Source organism: Musca autumnalis, unplaced genomic scaffold (genome assembly GCF_047663935.1).
Source record: "Musca autumnalis isolate F117 unplaced genomic scaffold, ASM4766393v1 scaffold_3, whole genome shotgun sequence".
NCBI classification, from domain to species: domain Eukaryota; kingdom Metazoa; phylum Arthropoda; class Insecta; order Diptera; family Muscidae; genus Musca; species Musca autumnalis.
Window position 1 is genome coordinate 1,114,035 of NW_027411866.1, and position 16,703 is coordinate 1,130,737.

The 16,703-nt window shown below is 36.0% G+C and overlaps 1 protein-coding gene across 2 annotated transcripts; it reads right to left on the reverse strand.

Moving 5' to 3' along the window:
• Nucleotides 1-14,352: 14,352 nt before the first annotated feature.
• On the reverse strand, nucleotides 14,353-16,661 carry LOC141397608 (cytochrome P450 4d2-like). 2 transcript variants are annotated; one of them, XM_073974127.1, is made up of 6 exons: nucleotides 16,583-16,661; nucleotides 16,162-16,501; nucleotides 15,592-16,093; nucleotides 15,292-15,512; nucleotides 14,858-15,226; nucleotides 14,353-14,789 (listed from the first exon to the last, which is right to left on the reverse strand). In XM_073974127.1, exons 2-6 carry the CDS (start codon nucleotides 16,313-16,315, stop codon nucleotides 14,470-14,472), a joined length of 1,566 nt encoding a protein of 521 aa, XP_073830228.1. In that variant the 5' UTR covers nucleotides 16,316-16,501; nucleotides 16,583-16,661; the 3' UTR covers nucleotides 14,353-14,469. The 2 variants fall into 2 exon arrangements, with proteins under 2 accessions (XP_073830228.1, XP_073830229.1); XM_073974128.1 differs by having other exon boundaries at nucleotides 16,162-16,537; nucleotides 16,583-16,650.
• Between the last annotated feature and the right edge of the window lie 42 nt (nucleotides 16,662-16,703).

Consider the following 16,703-nt stretch of genomic DNA (forward strand, 5'->3'; position numbering starts at 1 on the left):
CCGTACACATAAGTACTAATTTCCAAAACCACCCTCATATCTCAATCCTACACTTCAACAGTAATCTTAATTCCAAATTTCAGGTTTCCAGCTCTATCCGTTCACTCAAATCCAAATTGTACTAAATTTAGTACCATTTAGTACTTTTCGTACCCATAAGTACGAATTTTCAAAACTACCTCAATCCTACACCCAACCAGTAATCTCAATTCCAAATTTCGGGATTCCAGCTATTATTCGTTTACCCAAATCCCCATTGTATCAAATTTAGTACCATTTAGTACTTTTCATACACATAAGTACGAATTTCCAAAAGTTCTTCAATCCTACACTCCAACAGTAATCTCAATTCCAAATATCAGGATTCCAGCTCTATCCGTTCACCCAAATCCCTATTGTACCAAATTTAGTACTATTTAGTACTTTTCGTACACATAAGCACGAATTTCCAAAACTACCTTCATATCTCAATCCTACACTACAACAGTAATCTTAATTCCAAATTTCAGGTTTCCAGCTCTTTACGTTCACCCAAATCTAAATTGTACTAAATTTAGTACCATTTAGTACTTTTCGTACACATGATTAGTAATTTTCCAAACCATTTCCTTTTAGAAGCACCACTTCCCAACCTTGATTTCCATACCAAATTCCATGATTTTAGCTATATCGGTTCAAAATATAAAACTGGTACTAAATTTTAGTACTTTTCGTACACTTATAGGTCGAATTTCCAAAAACCCTTTGGTACATCTTTCTAACTCTCCATCAGTTACCCTCATTCCAAATTTCTGAATTCTAGCTTTTCCCGTTTGCCTAATACAAAGGGTACCATATTTAGTACCTTTTAGTACTTTTCGTACCCTTCTAGGTCGAATTTCCAAAAACCCAGCCTTATCTCACCCCTACACACCGACAGCAACCCACAGTCAAAATTTCAGCTTACTAGCTTCAGCGGTTTCGTCTGGGCGATGATATGTCAGTCACTCACTCAGTCACTCAGTCACTCACTCACTAAGCTCTTTTATATATATAGATTGTCGACCGTATTGAAGGAAGGAAGTCCACTTGATAGAGGACAAATTGTTTCGAAATTGTCGGAGGAGGAAAAAAGACAAAACCAAAATCATTTTTATTCAAAAACGAAAATCCCTGGTGTTATTGGCTGTATAGATGGACCCATGTGCACATTGGATTTGCACTCAATTTATCAATTAATGTCTCAAACTGTTGTTTTATTGTTATTTTCACCATATTTTTGATACACTAAATTAGGGCTCGATTATGCATTGCCACTAAACTTGAGTTGCGTTGTCAATTGCCAGCGCGACTGAGATGAATGGGTCGATCTTGCATTGCCACTAAACTTGAATTGCGTTGTCAGTTGTCTGCGCGACTGAGATGAAATGTTGTACCATTAATGTCAACTCAACTGGGTGGTCGATGAACATGTTATCGATCAGTGTTTTTTCAAACTTGTGACCTCTATTCGCCAAAAAAAACTATTTTAAAAATAATTTGCGCTTTGGATAACTCTTTTGTGTTACATTATTGTGTTTTAATATTTTGGCTGAGTTTTCGAGGAAATTTGGAAAACAACCCAAGATTGGAATATAACCTGGCCATTGAATCTTCGGATCGTCAAGTTTTATTTGCTGTCCAAAAAATAATAAGTTCGGTGGAATTATTTTTTTGATGATGAAGAAAATGTACAGGACATTGCATCTATTAGAAGAAATTTGTGGGACAAGTCGAATCCATTGGAATTGCCATCTGCATTGTAAGTTGATGTTCATGGGGAAAGATCTGTATAATCAGTAAATTATTTCAGGTTTAAGGCGTATTTTCGATTGCCAAAGGATGCCGTAGTTTACATTGTGGAAAAGTCAAAGGATGACTTCAAAGTAAGTTACAGATCAACAGCAATACCCCCACTTTTAAAAGTGTGCGCAGCGTTGAGTTTCTTTGCGGACGGAAGTTTCCAAAAGTCCCATGGCAATGATTTCAACAATTGCATGGCTCAATCTACATATTGATACACAAAATTAATGAATGATGCAAAGAATCAATAATTGTTAACAAAATGTTTATTTTTCCTTCTATTTTACTTCTTGTTTCTTCGAAAATGTTCACTGCAACTGAAAATTGGTGGTTGCTGAAAAACAGCCGCTTCGTCAACTGAGATTCGCAACTTCAGTTGAAGGTTGCCATACTAATTTTGGCAACTGACAACGCCACTCAGCGATAATTGCTATCGATAATCGACCCCTTAATCATGCAAATAATCAACAATTGTTAAAAACATGTTTTTTTCCTTTCAATTTTACTTCTTGTTTCTTTGAAAATATTCACTGCAACTGAAAAAAACTGGTTGCTGAAAAATAGCCGGATCGTCAACTAAGATTCGCAACTTCAGATGAAGTTTGCCATACATAAAGTAATTTTGACAACTGGCACTCCACGATAATTGCTCCACTCAGCGATAATTGCTATCGAAAATCGACCCCTTAGAAAACACTGGTTGTCAACATATCTCTAGATCTAGAGAAGTGTAGCATATAACGTCAAATTGAAATGGTTGCTGTTGTTGGGACATCGGTATGAGCACCAGCACGCTTTTTCTCCGGTCTTACTACTCGTCGGTGGGGGGGTTCAATGTGCTCCAATGTCGGATATACCACTATGCCACAGTTAAAATTATTTTTTTGTAGTATGCGTGCTGTCCATTGTAAAGGTGGTAGAAGAAGGAGATGGATAGTTAAGTACCATCGGAAACGGAAAAGTGTGGTGAAAAAGATGAGCACTACATGTATTTAGAAGAGAAAGTTAAAGAGGTAATAAAAACAACGGAGTGCTGCAAAGAGAAAGTTAGCAGGAACCAAAACAAATGACTTAGGCAACAAGATGTTGTGTTGCCATCAAAGCCCTCCCAACCATGGTCATGACGATCCATCAGCATCGCATGCATCAATCATGTTATGACCCCTAAACTGACGTGAGCAAGCCTACCAAATCTTTCCGGGATTCAAACAGACAGAAGTTTACATTTTACTCCATATTCAACATGATGTATTTAGGATGAAATTTCATTTTTTTACAACTCCTCAGTACTTATTGATAATAATACTAAATAATTCTATAACTTCATTGATAATGATTTTCAGATGTTTGAATATTGACTCTCAAAAGTTAACAATAGAAAATTACACTTATTTCTAATGGTAGAACATTCAAATTGAAATCAGGCTTAAACGACTGACTAACTGGGTGTTCTTACTTAACGATACGGAAAGGGGAAAAATGCATAAAGAGATTAAAATTCAAAGAAATGACAAATTACTTAATACATAAAAAATATAGATGATAATCATGGATAATTAATGAGAATTTACTTTCAAATGTAAATGTAATTTGTTGAAATGCAAAGAATTCGTTCTGTGGGAAGAAACATATGTTCATATACCGATGTTCTCCTTTTGTTCGATAAAGTTCAATAACCTCTAACATATGTTTTGCCAATACCACTAGGTGCCAGGTTAGGGTGACCAGATAATATTTCCTGTTAAGTTGATTTGAATAACAGAAATTCGGAAAATTTCAAGATTTCTGATTCACTGCATAATTTACAGAAATTCAACAAATTTATTTATTTCTTATGGAAACAGCAAGTACTCTTGTAAAGATTCAAAATTTGGGCACATTTTTAAACTGGTCACTCTAACATTCAGTAAATATCATAAAACTCAGATCAAAGCATAATAACAAAATATTATCATTCACTCACTTACATTAGAGTTGGGCAATCTAGTTCCCGGAGAGGATCGATCTTTCTAGTTCCTTTTCCCAAAAGGAACTAGTTCCTTAATATAGTTCCGTTGTTCCAAATAGTTCCGAGACCGATATAGTTCAACGAATTTTTATCTTTCATCATTCTTTTCGCTCCAAATAGTTCCGAGACCGAAATGGTTCAAAGAATTTTTATCTTTCATCGTTCTTTTCGTTCCAAATAGCTCTGAGATTGAAATAGTTCAACGAATCTTTCTCTTTCGTCGCTCTTTTTGTTTCCTTCGTTCCAAATAGTTCCGAGACCGAAATGTTTTCATGGTTTGGTGGATGAATGACATAAAAATAAATAAATTGCAGCGAACAAACAGCAACAACGTAAGATCGACGTAGGCGTTAAATTAAAGGAACCAGAAAAACGAAAGGAACTATATGAACTAAAGGAACTATATAAACGTAAGAGCTGGATATAGTTCCAATAGTTCCTTGTCCGGAATAGTTTTTTGGAACTAGTTCGTTCCGGAACTACACAGCTCTAACTTACATTGATGTCGTTGTTGTGTCCGCTGCAGTCCCTCGCTGAAAGCGCTTTCAAAGAGAAGTTCTGCCGGCTGCGCTGTTGAGTTAAGAAATTGTGATGAGTTATTTTGTGCTGTCACCAATGTTTTGGACAGAGTAATGATGCTAGGTTCAATTAAGAGCACTGTTAAAGGAGATCGAATTACTTTGATGGGATGTTGCAAATGTAAAGAGTTTTCTGTAGCAAAGAGATGGTGTGGTGAAATGGAGTCGGGTACATAATCATGTTGCCACTATGTTAACATTGGCAACATTTCCGTCAGACCACTATTCAATATGGACAATTCGAAACAAATCACTTATTTTAATGATCATTAACTTAATGTAATTTACAAACACTAAAGCGTGTTGTTGTTGTAATACTGAATAGTGATCTGTGCTAAGTAAAGAAACGGGATTATTTTTTTATATTTTTTTCCTCTTCTTCTTCGCGATTCTTTGCACTTTAACTTTTTTGTTTCAAATAAAATATGTTTTATATATTTAAATATCAAATTAGCACTAAATTTAAAATTAATTCTTAGAATAGAACGACTGTTCTGTCGCAGATTTTGACGACCTTATTACGGAGTTCAACACAAAAGTTGATATAGGGGCAAATAACTTTTACCTCATTATTACACTGACGTCACCTGAGATCTTGCAAAAATTTTTTGGAGGCGTAAGACAAACACTTGCATCACTGAATCCTCTTGAATCGTGTCGGACAACTTTCCCGAAATTCCACGAAATACCCAAACTATGACTTTGCCCCGACTTCTTCAATATTACCACTGGACGGACTGACAAAGTTGGACCAACACGGGCTTATTCACTGTTCATTCGGTGTGTATGCGGCGACGGTCAACCTTAACTAATATTTCGTTGTCAAACGTACAATGCAGAAGATGTGATATTTGAGAGAGGCGAAAGCTTTTACTTCAGGTTCTGTGCATGAAACGAAGCCATTGATCACAACAAGTAATCCTAATTAAAGAAATGGGTTATTAGAAAAAAAAAAATGTAAGAATATTTGAGAGTAAAAATTATTACCGTTTACGATCCCACACAATATATGCAACAATCAATAGGAAAAAAGCAAATGAAAGTAGCTTCGATTATTAAAACGAAATGGTAAGCAAGGATAGCAATAACCACAGCGATCTATGAAAGAATTGGCTTCGTTTAGGAGAAAACTGACAATTTATATGCAAATCAACATACCGACAAATATTCCAAAGGATTATAGAATATGAAAATTAAATCCAGTGAATTAACGAGTTCACACTTCTTTAATACTTCAAATAATAGACACTGTATTGCATTTAAAAAACTTTTTTTTTTATACCAATCGCTGACGGCTAAATGGACAAAATGGCAGAGTATCTATCAATCTTGATCGTTGAAACCTCGGAAACCGATTAATTAACGCCTAATTTCCAGTTAAAAGGAAAAACAGAGAAATAAACCAGGTGAGAAATGTCAACAGGTTGATAGACAAGTTATCTTCAGAATTCACTGCAAGTCGAGAGATGGCGCTATATTTCATGTTAGCAGGGAAACGGAAATGTTATATTTGAAATAGAAAATTATACAACTTTGGCGCAAGCGCTACTACAAATCCCCCAGGCCGAAATCAGACTTTGGGGGATAAAATTTGTCACCCAAAATCTGATACCGCTTGCAGCCATAACTTATCACTGGCGAATGTCCTTGGCATGAAAGGTCCCTACCAAATTACCCTTCAAATCCTCAAGTTCATAGTAGCTACTACCCATCTTACGACGAACGCGTGCTTTGAGGAAGGTTGGAGCTAATTTCGCGTTATACCCTTGTTCAAAATTACTCTGCTTAAAGTTGCGACGATATACCTCCTGGCCTTCATCATAGGTTACCTCTCTAGATCGGAGATTGTAGGTTCGTTCGTTCCTCTCAAACTGCTTGCCTATCATGTTCTTAGCCCTATCGGCCATAATCGCTAAAGAGTCGTTTCTATCAAAACGCACAGTTCTATCCTCGAGCATCTGGAGCTGTCTCAGAACGGGATATGTTGACGCATTAGTGATCATGTGCTGTCCGAATGTTAGGAAGTAAGGTGAAGTTCCGATCGCGGAATGAATGGTAGATCTCAATGCGCAAGCAATGCTACTGAGCAACCTATCCCAGTCTTTCTGACTTGGGCTGACATATGACTTTATTGCAGCCAGGATCGATCTATTTACGCGCTCAGAAGCATTGGCTTGGGGCGCATGTACAGCTGTGAAAACATGATTCACATTGTACCTCCTCATAAGCTGACTAAAAACACTAGATTTGAACTGAGAACCATTATCTGAGACTACGATCTCAGGGACACCATACGTATGAAACAACTCAGTTTCCAAATAATTAACGACAATCTCAGAAGTGAACTTTTTGACGGCTTTTAAGAAAGGAAATTTGCTGAAATGGTCTAACACTACGAATATGCCAACATTACCGGACTTTGATCTAGGATATGGACCAAGAAAATCAATGTAAATCTTCTGGAAAAACCTCTGCGAATCTGTGGTCCTACCCATGGGTGGTCTTAAAGGTTGGCTTGGATGTTTACTGGCCTTGCATACCTCGCAATTATTTACAAAATCCTTTACATCCACTACCATATTTGGCCAGAAATAAAATTTACGAATCTTAAATAACGTTTTGTTGATTCCCCCCGTGCGATGACAACGGATCATTATGAGCTCGCTGCAAAATATCCAAAACCAATCCTCTAGGAATCCACAATTTCCATGATAGATCATCATGGATCTGCTCACCCGTAGCATGTTCCATTCTCCTGTAAAGATACCCATCTATAACTTTCAAATCTGGCATCTGATTCGCATTTTTGACTACCTTGTCTAACAGCTGCTTGTACTCTTCGGATTTAAAGTGATCAGAATTCAGATCGACAAATAAACCACTACTATCGTGTAGAACGGACTGATGATCTGCACTCAATGCGCAAAGGTCATCCGAATTGACTCTTGAGAGAGCGTCAGGGACAAGATTCAGACTACCACGCCTATGCTCGATCTTGAACTTATAGCCTTGAAGCTTTAGCGCCCACCGAGCTAACCGAGTGCTGAGATCGTTTTGGGACATGAGCCACTTCAATGACGCATGGTCAGTGATCACCGTGAACTCATGCCCTTCCACGTATGCTCTGAATTTTTTAATGCTTAGCATTGCTGCTAAACACTCTTGTTCGGTGACGGTGTAGTTGCGTTGGGCTTGATTGAGCTTCTTCGACATAAAGGCGATTGGAAACTCTTCGCCCTCCGCATCCTTCTGCACCAATACTCCTCCTATCCCCGTTCTACTTGCATCGCAGTGTATATAAAAAGGCTGCGTGAAGTCTGGGCTGTGTAGAACCGGGGCGGTGCTCAGGTGGGACTTTAACGCTTCAAACGATTTCTGAGCTTCCTCAGACCAAACAAATTTACGCTTTACTTTAGTAAGATCGGACAAGGGCGTGGCAATCGAGGCATAGTCCCTTATAAATTTGCGATACCATCCTGTCATCCCCAGGAACCTACGAACTTGTTTTACTGATTGGGGAACAGGAAAATCGGTAATCGCCGACACTTTGTCTGGATCAGTTCGAATGACCCCCTTACCTACAAGATGACCTAAATACCTGACCTCCGACACGCAAAAGCTGCTTTTTTCTACGTTAATCGTGAGTCCTGATTCCCTTATCCTACGGGCTACAAGCTTTAGAACCTCAAGGTGCCTTTCAAACGAATCCGATATGATCAGTAGATCATCGAGGTAAACGAACACCTCCGTCCTGAGAGTCGGCGGTATCACCTTATCCATTAGCCTGGACATGGTCTGCGGAGCATTGCATAATCCAAATGGCATAACGGTGTAGTGATACAACGGCCTCCCAGGAACGGTGAATGCCGTCTTCTCCCGTGAATCCCGATCTAATGGGATTTGCCAAAAGGCATCCTTAAGATCCAAAGCCGTAATGTACTGTGCCTTTGATAGACGACTCAGTATCCCATCAATATGTGGTAAGGGATATGCGTCACCTACCGTCACAGAGTTTAATTTCCGGCTGTCTAGACAAAGTCTGTTTTTGCCAGGCTTTCTGTGCAGGACTACCGGAGAGGACCATGCACTATTTGATTCCTCTATTACACCTAAGTCTAACATCCTATCTAACTCGGCATATATTAATTTCTCCACCGCTGGCGACACCGGGAAATGTCGCTGCTTAATGGGTTTTGCTGATCCTGTATCAATTACATGCTGTATCACATTTGTTCTGCCTAATCCTTGCTTGGAAAAAGAAGGAAACGATTCGATGACCTGATCCAAGAGATACTTTTGAATGTCGGAAAGCGGAATTTTGGAAGCAACTTCCGAAACAAAGGATATATTATCTGACACAAACTCATTAGAATTCAACCCCGTGGGAAGCAGATCAAACAATCTCCAAAAATCTATCCCTAAAAATAAATCCCTTTCCAAGCTTGGTATTATAAAAATGGTAATGGGTTTTTCTATTCCTTTAAACGCAATCACCGTATCAACAAATCCTTCAATTCTCTGATTTGTACCATCGGCAGTTCTAATACTAGAGTTCAGCTTCTTATAGAAGATATTATAACATATATCACCATTTTGGAAAGGTTAAAGAGCGAGCTATATTCCTGGTTAAATTATGTTAAATTATTTTATGGAAAACCCCGGGACCAAAAATCGGGTTTCAATCGGTAAATTTCAAAACAAATCGGTGAGTTTGTGCGAATTTTTTCCCCCATTTCCCATATCCTCTCATTCTGAATGAAAAGTTTGTAACGCATCGAAATAATACGACCATACTTATATATACCAAAATGAATGTCTCGACGAATTGAGTCGATCTGGCTATGTGCGTCCGTCCGTCTGTCTATCTAAACTTTGTAATCACGCTACAGGTCGCAATTTTGATGGTCGTTTGGGTGTTGATGAGGGTCCCGGAGGGGAAGAAGCCTATTGATTTTGGTGATGGTCGGATAATATTCAGGGGTCGGAATGGGCAAAATACTTATTTGGAGAAAAAGTCAACGTTTTATTTCAAAGCGCATATCTCCGATCTATAAGGCTATATAAAAAAACCCAACTATTAATTTTTGCGATTTTAATTATAATGTCGAATATCACAGCTTTGCATGGGGAGCTTCCAAAAGCAAAGCCTAACTATGAAAGAATAATATCCCATATTTACAATAATGCAAAGTTGGTTGACGTAGGTGGCTAATTATCGGAGATATAGCAATAGTCGGAAATACGTATCATTTTTCAATTTTTTTCGAAATCGCGCTACAGGCCGCAATTTTGATCGGATCGACACGAAATTTTAAGGGTTAATGGGGGTCCCACAGCGGAAGAAGCCTATTGATTTTGATGATGGTCGGATAAAATATGGGCAAAAACTTATTTGGAGAAAAGGTCAAAGTTTTATTTCAAAGCCAATATCTGGCTGGGGATTATCACGATTTTTATGGGATTCGGCATATACCTGATATTTTGGACCGCAGGGGTAAAATGTATGCAAACTACAGGGATGTACAGAAGTCCGAATACACAAATGTACTGCTCGAAATATCAAACAATAACAATAAATATCATACAATAAAATAACAATAAAATAATAATAATAGTAATAATAATAATAGTAATAATAATAATAATAATAATAATAATAATAATAATAATAATAATAATAATAATAATAATAATAATAATAATAATAAAATCACAAGTAAAAACTTTTTTATGACATTACCATTACTACCAGCAAGGCCGCCTTTTGGCGGTCAACAACTATTCTCGCCTAGAGGACAATTTTAATGTTTGTCAGCTTTTGCTTTTTTAATCACAAAAAATTGACCGGTTAGATGGATAAGTAATTTAGTTTTCTCTTCATGACAAAAATTTTTGTAGCGAGGAATTTATTAATTTATTTATTAATTCCTGCACAACAAGATTAACATCTTTTAATTTAAAGTAAACACCTGCATGGATACAACTGAATATATCAGTTCCGACATTTTTCAACATTGAGTGAGTATGGATATGTAGAATGTAGTTTCAGTTACAAGTTGATACTGATACTTTTTCAAACAGGTATGATATGAGTTGGTATAGACAGAAAAAAAGGAACATATTTGTTTATATCTGGTTTGTACAAACTGATATAAATGGATATTGGTGTGATACAATAAGTATTTATTGTATGTAGCCCAAACAAAATAGGAATTGAAATAGAAAAATTCCCACAGAGCTGAATTTTGGTGGAAAAGTAGGATTTGTCATTACAAATGAGGTCCTAAAAATCTCTGTTGATCCCAAGCGCGCGAAGAAACTTATTCATGGTCATAGGTCATATTTTTGGTTTTTTTACATATATATCTCAAAAACTGTGAGCCTTACCAAAAAGTGACTAAAGCAATAGACAACGACCGTAAAACTCTCTATAAGATATCGCGTTCCTAAAAGTCAAATAATAATGATATGCACATATAAAGCACCTATAACTTATTTGACCCGAAAGTCAGGATACAAAATCTGGTTAGACATGGTGCTACTGGACCGAGTACTACAAACCAAATCAAAAATGTGAATTTCGAATTTCTTTAGAATCATTCTATGGACCAATAACAAATTCTGCATTATGAAAACCATTAGGAATAACAAAATCGTTTAATTTGTTATGGAGGGTATATTATGTTTGTCATTCTGTTTGTAACTCCTCGAAATAATAATTTAAGATCATATAAAGTGTATATATTCTTTATCAGCCTGCTTGTACACCGATATAGCCCCATGACTGTACTTCTGTGGAAATGACTTTAATGTCCGAAGTATGTAGGTGGCTAATACTTCGGTATATGTATTGTAGGTCCATTCAGCTTGGAACAACTCCTACCTTACAAAGTGACGCGTGGTTTTAAGGACTTTTGAAGGTATTATTCTCTTAAGGTCAATCCCCGACCAGAACAAAAACATTTTCGGCGGTGGTGGCCTGAGTATTTCAGCCATGAAAACTTATTTACAATTTGTGTCGTAAGATACTCCGTTCAGGCTCGGCGATAAAAGTAGGTCCCATATTATTGTGCCAATATGAATCGCTGTGCATTCATTGATATGGAAGAAGTATGCCTTCTCCCTTCCGGGATGTTGTAGGCACATATAATATGTAAGTATTTGTTAAACTAACCATAAGAAAGCAAATATGTTACTCTGTCTATCTCCCTCTCTTTTTAATCAGTACCACACCAATTTAACACGTTCGGGGACGTGAATGCTATAGATTCATTTTCATAGCATTCACTTCCAAAGTCAATTTTTAGTCATTTACTTGTATACAATCGAATGTTTTTGTGATTAATGTACATAATATGACTAATTTCATAAATATCCATAGTACAATAAATAAAAAATTATAATAATATTAATAGTTAATTAATAAATACAAAAAAAAAAAAACTAATTCCGAAAAAATTGGGTGTCATTTTTTGCACCTCTCTGAAAACTATTTGCAATAAATATTTGGAATATAATAAAACTATTTTTCATTATTAGGTCGGAAACTTTTCTAGTAGCCCTCGTACATTCCACTCACTGAAACCAGAAAAACATTCAAATTGGTGCGTTCAGTTGTAAGAGTTTATGTCTTTAATATTTTTTGTCCCCTAAATAATAAAAATGTTTAATAATTTAAATTTTTATGAATTTTTCCTTAGAACTTATTCACACATGCCTGTTACACCTATAGTATCTGTTGGTATCTGTAGTATTTGAAAAATATCTGTTGTACAACAGATATTTGAGAACGAAAAAACAAATAAAGTTCTCACTCGCTCATATACAACACAGAACTGTTTCTAACAGTTATGTTATTGTGAGTATACACAATCCAAACAATATCATAACTGTTACACTCATTCCCACATTTATATCATATTATATCTGTTATGTATATGATATATCTGTTTTGTTGATATAAACAGTTATACCATTGCACGTGTTTAATTTAAAGTGCAGGATTACAATTACAAAAAATGCTCCAAAAAGAACAAAACCACGAAATATTATTGACAAAATACAAATTAAAGCATTGTGCAAATATTCTTTTGGTAGAACTGAAATACATACACGGATTAAATTAAAGGCCTCTCTTAACATTTCTTGCAGCAAACATACATATATATGTTATAACATAAAAATATTTGTTATAACATAAAATAATTTTTGGATTTGGATCCAAACTTATTTTATGTTTGCATCCAAACACATTAAATGTTTGCTAATTTTTTTTTTTTCTGGGTGTAGTACATACCATGGTACAATTACCAAGGTAGTGGTATGGTAAAATTTTAATATGTTATGTCAAAACTTTATGTTTTTGGGGATATTACAAAAAAAATATTTTTTATAAAGGAATTTGACAATTCATATTCGAACAGCTGGTGTGATACCACTACCTTGGTACCTAGTACATAGTTTTTATATTATTTTGTTAAACAAAAATACATTTTGACAGCAAGAAAAGACACCAGGGGCTCAATTCTGTTTCTATGAAAATGTGAAATGAAAAATTTTATAAAGGAAAGAAATGTCAAATGAAAAAAAATTATAAAGAAAATATTTTTACCCCCGCTTATTGAAGCAACATTCCTATGTTCGTATTCTTTGCGAAGCAAAGACGACATAAAACAGTGGTGGATATGAAATTCTTTAGTTTAGGGTAAACAGATTTAGGGCCATACAGCAAATTTCTCATTTTATTTAATTTGCTAGATGGCTTTATTGACCTGTTTATCGACACAGAGTCGGTGAAAAAGGGAACTGATGGAGTTGTTTGGTGACAACTGAAACTATAGTATTCCCTACCCTTCGCCCGCAACTAATCAATTTCATATCCACTTTAAAATATTTTGTTGTTATTCAAACAATTGAATTACAACAAAATATGGACTCAAGCTGAAATAAACACAAAAATGTAAAAACGAAAATGACCAGAAAAAGTTTTTTTTTCACTTTGCACCTTTGTTCTCCAAAAAAACAATACCATTAAGGCCTGCGTACATAAGCTGCCTTGCCTGCTTACCTTGCTTACTTCTGATAAAAGAATAAAAAAGAAAAGGGCAACCAAGTTCGAAATTTTCTCGGCCTCCTTTATTCTTTTATTTTTATTATGTCAAAAATGAAGCAGGAAAGCAAGGCAATCAGGCAGAGCAGCTTATGTACGCAGGTCTTAAGGCTTGCTATTTCCACAATAAAATTCACAGGCGTGCTCACCCTTGATTACATGTTAATTATTCTTTTGGTTATCATTGTTGAACTGAGCTAATTTTAATTCTTAAACATGTCGACCAACTAATTTTTGCAAAAAACCGTCATTTTTATCATAACTATTTGTCATTTTTTACTAATTAATGCGTGAAAAGTGTTCGTTTTCTCAGTTTGAAAACAATTACTTGACAAACTGTATGTACACTTATGAACGGTCACAGTTGCATTCTTAAAATTATTGTTATTGTTATTTTTCGTCAATATATAATTGTTCCACAAACATCCCAGATGGGACAAGGGAGACTTCTCTCGTATCAATGAGTGTACCCCGATTCATACTAGCTCAATGATATGGGACCTACTGTTTATTGCCGAGTCCGAACGGCGTGTCCTAAGACCCACATGTAGAGAAGTTTTACATGGCTGAAATACTGAGGAAATGTCATCAACATCGCTGAGGGGTTGAAAATTTGATGTTGCCTGGCCTGGGAATCGAACCCACGACCTTTAGCGTGCAAGGCGGGTGTGCATGCCATTGCACCACGTCAACATCAGCTAAAAAATGAGACTAGAAAATGTCATTCACATCGCAATACAATATGGAGACACTGCACAAATTTAACAAAACATAAAGGACATGAGACATGAAATTATGAAAACGAGACATATCCTGAAGAAAATTAAATGCAAGGCTTTCTGCAAATAGAGTAAACGTTTTTTCATTTTTATTTCCTATGATGATCATCAACATCAAGGACTATCAGTGAACAAATAAATAATAATATTGCAGGGAATACATTCTATTGCCACTTAATTTCGTTTTCTTATTCCCATTTGCCAACCAGTTTTCGATTTTAATACAATGCTAATTGTTGGCTCAACATCTTTTCCAAGCGGCAGTAGCTCGTAAGATTGTATGATTCTTGCAAGAAATGATTTCATTTCCAACATGGCAAAACGTTGACCAATGCAATTTCTGGGTCCTGCAGAAAAGGGCACAAAGACAAAATTATTTGTGGGGGCATCCCGATCTGGCATAAACTTCTGGGGCTCTTGAAAGTATTCTGGATCATTTTGCATAGTGATTATACCTAGTAAAAGGCTTGTCCCTTTTGGAATCAATTGGTTATCTGTGTAGAAAAGGTAAATAATTAATCCATGAAATATATGTATGATTATAGACACTGGCTCCACTTACCAATATACAAGTCTTCAATTGTTTGTCGACCAATAAAGGGTACTGGTGGATACATGCGTAGCGATTCTTTTATAACTTTGTCCATGTACTGCAAATCCATCAATTTATTATATGTTAAAGGTTCATCAACATTCGAACCAATAACTTGAATCAATTCCTGGTATATTTTTTGTTGAACATCTGCATTTCGAGATAGGGCATACAAGGTGAATCCCAGTCCACTTTTTGTGGTATCGTGACCTTCGAACATAAATGTATCTACCTCCTCTCGTATATCCTTGTCCGACAGTGGTTGACCATCAACGCTTGCCGATAGAAGGATATCCAACAAAGCCATGTGTTTCTTGTCGCCATACAAAACATTTGCATCTATGCACATTACATTTGCAGAGAAATTGGATGAAAAATAAAAAGCGATTATAATGATAATTTACCTTCAGAATTGCTATTGCCTTTAGTTCCGTTCTCCTTGCTGGTAATTTCTAGATTTTTGATCATATCTCGCCGCCTTTCACGAATTATTGTTTCCGTAAAATTGTGAAGATTTCTCATAACTCTGTGATACTTCTTGTACAAGTTTGGATTAAGAATTTTCAACATAAATTCTGATCTATATGCAACCTTGACGAAACGTTCTGTAAAAATATGTTGCATCCTATAGACAGGTAAAGTGGTAAATTGTTATTGGCAACATGTACGAATGTATGTGTACAATAACATGCAATTAAACTTACTCGATCAAATTTTGCACATATTCGCACTGCTCATTGTTTTGGGCGTTTATCTTTACACCCATTGCTGTTTCACATATAACATCCAATGTAGCCAAACCTATATAGTGTTCAATGTCAATAGGAAGTCTTTGCTGATCGCCCGCATCCTGCGCATCCTGGTTCACAGCCGGTTCCGAAGCATGCTGTCTTAATTTCGTCACACAAATTGTGGCCTGTTGATCGAACACATGAATAAAGTTGTCTAATATTTTGAAATGAAATGCTGGTGTAATGGCTCGACGCCGTGACAACCACTTTGGCTGGTTACTAGTTGTAAGGAGTCCATCACCCAACCACTGGTCCAGCAATGAGTACATGCGGTTCTTTTTTATCTCAGTTGGATGACTTAAAATAACTTGAATGTATTTAGCATCGCTTATAAATAGGGCGTATATGTGAAAGATCCAAGATTTCACAACGCGACCATATTTTCGGGACATATGATGACCTAATTGTAGGAGTTCTATAATACACCATGTAATTGTTTAAATGTCTAATGGAACATTGTTGATAAACATTGGTAGATCATACCATCCGGCTTGGTGTTCAAATACAGCCACACAGCTCCAACAACGGGAAGGTTAATAGGCCCCGGTATATTTTTAAAAATTTTATTTATTTCCTTTTTCCATATGTAGTCGATAATTATGAGGATTAATAGTGTACATAAAACGCCGAGGAACATTTTCTAAAGCTTTTTTTGCAATCAAAGGTTAAACAGCAACTAATCGTATTTAAAAACGGTTCAGATAACTGTGCCCAGTTATATAGACAAAACGCTACGACAGGTTATGGTCGACCAATAAATGATAAATCTAATTTTTTTCCCACGTCTGGTTCAAAGAAATTAAGTGGTACCTACTTTACATACCTTAAGTGGTATGTATGTTAAAATATAAAAATGAAACTTTATTAAAATGCTTAGAAAAGTTACTATTTGTTGCAAACTTACATATAAATATTCATAAGAAAATCACGGATATAACAACGATCATACTGTAGTCGTTAAAAAACAATGCCGTAGTGCAATTTGTTTTCATTGATAAGGTTTTTATTCTTTTTGTATTAGTTGG